This window comes from Thalassophryne amazonica, chromosome 12, assembly GCF_902500255.1.
Source record: "Thalassophryne amazonica chromosome 12, fThaAma1.1, whole genome shotgun sequence".
Lineage (NCBI taxonomy): Eukaryota > Metazoa > Chordata > Actinopteri > Batrachoidiformes > Batrachoididae > Thalassophryne > Thalassophryne amazonica.
The window spans coordinates 39,661,479-39,667,605 of NC_047114.1; the positions used below are offsets into that span (position 1 = coordinate 39,661,479).

Genomic DNA, 6,127 nt, shown 5'->3' on the forward strand with positions numbered 1-6,127 from the left:
GATTTCGACTGGTTTGTGAACAATATTTGAGGGAAATGGTGATATTGTGTATGTGGAAAAAGTTTTAGATCTTTGAGTTCATCTTATACAAAATGGGAGCAAAGCAGTTCTTCACTTGGTATGCAGGTGCTGTATGTGTCATTTTTATGCCCCGCATGGCGCTTGCGCTGCGAGGCTGGGCATATAGCATCCAGGTTGTTTGTCCGTCTGTCCGTCTATCCGGCCACAATTCGTTCACTGCAACGTAGCTCGGCACCTATTAGTCGCAGAAACGTCATATTTGGTGGGTACATGCCTTGGAGGAGTACTTCGCATGGGTTTGAAGGCCAGTGACCTTGACTTACTTTTGAAGGTCACCAGTGGTATCAACTGTCAAATCCTTCACCACAACGTAGCTCGGCACCCATTGCTTGCAGAAACTTCATATTTGGTGGGTACATGCTTTGGAGGAGTACTTTGCATGCGTTCGAAGGCTGGTGACCTTGACCTACTTTTCAAGGTCACCAATGGTCACAACTGTCAAATCCTTTGCCGCAAAGTAGCCCGGCACCTATTGCTCACAGAAACTTCATATTTGGTGGGTACATGCCTTGAGGACTACTTCGCATTGGTTCGAAGGTTGGTGACCTTGACCTCCATTTCAAAGTCACCAGTGCTTGCATTTGTTTTGAAGGCTGGTGACCGTGACTGACGTTTTATGTTCACTGTTTGTCACATCCTCTAAATAAATATTATGCCAATCTCCAATTTTTTCATTGTATATCCCAGTTTACATCAAACACATAAGGCTTCAACCAAATACCCACCCCATACAAGTACATATTACTGCACTTTGCATGGAAAATAATACTGTGCGCCAGGCATTTCGTGGTGAATGTCTCGAGTTAAGGTTTGAAATGACATTGTATGTACCTGTTTCTAAGAAGAAAAATGCCCACCCTCATCACTTTCTTCTGATGTTAAGGATGAAAAACTGTTTTTTTTTTAATGGGGCCTAAGTAACTGTTCAGTTGACAAAAATTAATTCTAAAAGTACCAAAGATCCTCCAAAGAGTGCTAGTACCAAACACATCTAGTTGTCACCTTAGGTCCCTGGTCCTGGTCCATTTAAATCTCACAACCACCAGTAAGACAGAAAGCACTATGACCCTTAAGATTTGGACCTTTGTTTTACTGCAGAGTTATGGACATCGCCAAACACCTTTGCAACCTCATGACTCCATAAGCTTTTCCCAAGCATAGCTCAGTCTAAAAGGCCAAAGACCCAGCTACATGAATGTCACTGTTGAGATACTTAACTGAATCTGGATCTTATCACAAACCCAGAGACTCATATTCCTTGCAATTGGGGTATCTATTTACTCTGCAAATGCTCATTCCAAATCATGAGATGCTCAGTCATTATTGTGATGAAATTTCATAATTACTAGATAGTATTCCTAGCTACTAGAGTATAACTTGTAAGTCATGAAATACTGTCATGAAATGATGTCTTATTTATAAAATGCAACTGTAAAACAAGTCTCATAATTTTAAATACTCAGCCATAAATATGAGATTAAGTCTTACATTTGTTACCAAGCCATAATCATGTTATACTACCATTAATTATAAAAATAAAAGTAAGTCCCTTCGGCTTCAACCTTGTTTCACGTGGGGTCACCACAGTAGCACCAAGGTAGATCTGTATGTTGATTTGGCACAAGTTTTACACCAGATGCTCTTTCTGATGCAACTCCACATTATACAGAGTAAGTATGTCCCTTCAGCTGCTGCCTTGTTTTCAACTGGGGTTGCCACAGCAGATCCAAGGTAGATCTGCATGATGATCATGGGTGTGGAAATGTGTAATATAATTAAATGTTTGAAAATGCTTTTGTATAACATATGTGTATAAGATCATCAAATCACCTTACCTTAGATTTGGCTTGCTGACTTACCGTTAGAGTGTAGTCTTTCAGTTTGAGAGCATAATTATTAAAATTACACTTTCTCAAATACAAAGAATGGTTTTCTTATTCAGCTTCTTCATCCTGTTTTGAGGTGGTTGACATCCAGCGTAATGATGCATTGTCACTACCTTCCACTCCAGAGTGTGAATCACAGTACCTCATTTAGTATACAAGAGCAAATTGTTACAGATGTAGATGGTGCCATCTTGTGGCCATACATGATAATGCAGTATTTTTCATGTATAATTCACTTTGGAAGAAAAGTCGAAGGACCTCCCAAACTAGATAAGAAAAAAATGTGACTTGTGGTCTGGAAAATACAATACGGCAGGCTATGTCATTATTTTAGAGATACCAGTGTAATACCGTAATTATGACACACTAATGTTGATACTATGATAAACTATGCAATTATTTAAGATGCTCTTTCATGATTATGTCTTAGTACATCACATGGGAAAACACACTTTGGCAAAGGGAAGCACAGTAAGGTGATACTTTTTTGACATGCCAGAAACAGGCTTCCATATTTCAACTTGTATCTTGGTGAACAAACTCACTTTGGGTTCTCTTACTTTATGCCACCATCACATCACTGGTGTTGTTGAGACATCTCCCTTTGTTTAAACCCCTCCTTTGTCATCAAGGTGCCACTTTGCATTTCATCCCCATCCCTTAGTGAGAATCTCAGCTGCCCTCTTTTGGGTGTCTGTTGGTGAGTATCCCTCATTGTGGATTATGGTTTGATTGTGACATGTGCTTGCAGTAACATTTCTGTCCACATGATGCTCTCCACCTCTTCTGCTTGTTGTTTTATCCTCCTTTGTCATGTGATATAGAGTGGAGTACCATCCTCCTCTCAAGAATTGCAAATTGGCCGTGTAATCTACTTATTTTAGGAGACATTTTCTGCTGGACAAGTCGCACCAGAAAAGTTGCCTTGCATTTTTTTCTAGTGCTACAGGATGTCTTAATCCCCCCATTCCTTCCCGTTGCAGGCCTCATCTCCTCCTGCATCAGGCCTGATTGTAAGCGTTTACTCTCTAACCATTTATTCTATAACACCCCTTCCCACCATCGAGGCCAGCAGACTACAAGGGGTTGCCTGCTAAAATTTAGTTTTCAAAAACAGGGTTTGTACATTTTCCATATTTTGGCAATAATGAAAATAACTGGTTAAATAAAATCCAAGAAAAAGATTTTTTTTTAGCATTCATGCACAAACCTGTCTCTGCTCGTATGTTGATAAAGATATGTAGTCACATAGGTAGAAGACATCCAGAAGCTTAGTTGAAAGCAATTGGGCATCTTGTTTGGGTTGAATTTTACAAAAGTAACATGAACTTGGCTGTTTGTGTGATGGACCATCAGCATGCCTGAGATTCCACAGTTCACACATTATTTTCTGCCAGCCATGCATTAAGACTGCATTTCTATGCCTGGACTATAGGTGGTGATATACTGTAGTGCAAAGCCATCCTGAAGACTGTGTGACTGTGTCAGAGCCACTCTTAGAAAAATCCTCATAACAGGAAAATTAACATTTTTTCCACACAGTCACTGAAGTATCTTCGTGCCCACTTAAGTCATCACCCTCTACTTTTTAACCATTCATTGTGTCACTTTGACATTTGTGTCCATTGTTTAAAAGACTGCCGTCTGATATGCGCCCAAGAGAATGGCCTCCACATGTGGCTTTTTTGTCTGTCCGCCTTGACCGCTTTGGTTCCTGTGGTCACCAACATGTCCGCATCTACCAGAAGTAAAAACTGGCCTTTAGTTTTAACATTCATACACACGTGACTTCTTCAGGTCCTTGGTCTGTCTAACGGAAGGCAATGTTGTAGCTAAACTTCAGCCTTCCAGAGTGACAGTGACTCTAGTGACAACCACAAGAGGACATTCACACCAACAACAGGAGCCGATTTCAACTCCAAACATTGGCTTTACACTTACATGAGAGCTAACCCAGCCCCCTTGGAAGTGAGTTGACTTTATAGGGTCTTCAAGGTAGCATTTACTTGGGCTCCTATTAAATTCTAGCCATTGGCTCATTTGACTGACATGAATTTTGCTAATTCTTAGCATAGTTCCTCTTATTGTGATCAGCCAAAACATTGTGACCACTGACAGGTGAAGTGAATAACATTGATTATTTTGTTATAATGATACCCATCAGTGGGTGGCATATATCAGGCAGCAAGTTAACATTTTGTCTTGAACGTTGAAGATTTGATTGACTTTGACAATGGCCAGGTTGTGGTGGCTAGATTACTGCATCTCCAAAATTTCAGCTCTTTTGGGATGTTCCCAGTCTGTAGTGGTAGTACCAGTACCAAACGTAGTCCAAGGAAGGCTAAACGTTGAACCAGTGAGAGTCATGGGCAGCCAATGTTCATTGATGGGAGTGGGGAGTAAAGGCTGGTCTATATAGTCCGTTTCCACCTACATTCAGAGATGGTCACCTGACTGACTGGTCACCTTTACAATTGTACAGTATTTTGTGGTTCATTCCATTACCAGAAAACATGACAGAAGTAGCCTGGTGTGGAAACTACTTTCACCCTGCCAGCATAGCATAGTATGTTATCACTCCCAGGAAAATAAAATTAAAGAAACCATGACTTGGGCTTCCTGATATGATTTCATTCCACATCACGTATTATAAACATCAAGCTATTCTTTGCACCATTGATTTGTAATGGTTCATCACCTGATTGCAGCAGTAAATTTAAACTTCTTTTGAAGTGCAGCAATGATGAAGCACTGTGTAAAGTTGGCAGAGATGCAGATCACTGTCTCAAAAGCCTCTGGCTTTTGATTAATCATAATTCCCTTTTCTTTATTGGCTTGACCCAACACAGAAATGCAGCACTGCAGAAGTAAAAATCAGCCTTCAGTCTGATGAAGCCACTTGGTTGAGCACATGAACAATTTGAAGATGAAAGAAGTCCAGTTGCTTTAGATTAAACTTCAAGATTACCTCTCTCTGTACTTGACAATGATTTGGGTAACCTCTTTAGTGAGTCTTAGGCTGTGCAAGACTGACAGTAATCTAACCTTAAGGTCACTTTGCACTGTGTCCTGAGGCTTGTTTATGTGGGGTTACAGAGATAATACCACCTAACACATGCTTTGCTGTGTGCTTGAAGCACTTAACACATTGGTTGTACTTAAGCTAACAGTCTCTATGGCATTGTGCACACAGTATTGAATGGAACTGCACTGAATCACAGTCACGTGTCAGACTCTGTCACAGACACCTAACCTCCACAGAGCGTGCATTTCATCACAATTCATGCATTGGTGATTTCCAATGATTGCTTTGGGTTAGTTCTGCCTAAAAAATGTACAGTATGGTTTTAATATTGCACAGATGGGGGCGTCAAAATCATGAATGGAGAGTTTCCTTTGTGTAATGAGATCAACTCTTTTGATTTGTTTTTACCTTCCTTGACATCAGGTCATACGCAAAGGCTGGCTGACCATCAACAACATTAGCATCATGAAGGGAGGAGCCAAAGAATATTGGTTTGTGCTTACTGCTGAGAGCCTTTCCTGGTTCAAGGATGATGAGGTGAGTTTAACTTTTGCATGTCAATTAAAAATACAGAAGACTGATGGTTGGACTGACATGCTATTTGGAACCAACATCATCATGAAACATTACAGTGAGGCAGGTAACTCAAACAATCTTTCAAATGGTGGCACAAGCACCAAATTTGGCAAAAAAAAAAAAAAAAAAAAAAAAATACTCTTAAGACATTATGCTTTTTCAAAAGCCTATGGACAAGTCAAATTTTCAAGATGTTACCATGTTGAAAAATGGCCACCATTCTAGCAAATTGGATCACACATAACCAACCACATGCATGCATTTGTATGATCTTGGGGCCCAAAAGCATGTCTTTGACTACAGAGAAGAAGAGTCTATACGGACCCTAAGGTCCATTGCGCTTCTCCCTGGATTTCAAGGCATGAGGTGAATAAGAGTCTACAACTTCCTTTGACTGGGACGCTAGTCCATTTCAGGTTAATACACCAGCCAAGGCAGGTACCCATCTACAGCTTGTTGGGCTGTGATGATGCAGATGAAGTGTCTTGTGCAAGGACACAAACAGGATGGATGACTGGGAGTCAAACCCATGTTCCTAGTTCAACTTCTATCCCACACA

At 40.5% G+C, this 6,127-nt stretch overlaps 1 protein-coding gene across 1 annotated transcript in view; it reads left to right on the forward strand.

Moving 5' to 3' along the window:
• dnm3b (dynamin 3b) overlaps positions 1-6,127 on the forward strand; it is a 91,479-nt gene that overhangs the window by 66,219 nt on the left and 19,133 nt on the right. Inside the window, exon 15 of the mRNA XM_034182774.1 lies at positions 5,416-5,529. Coding sequence (XP_034038665.1) covers positions 5,416-5,529 — 114 coding nt within the window. The remainder of the gene's footprint in view (positions 1-5,415; positions 5,530-6,127) is intronic.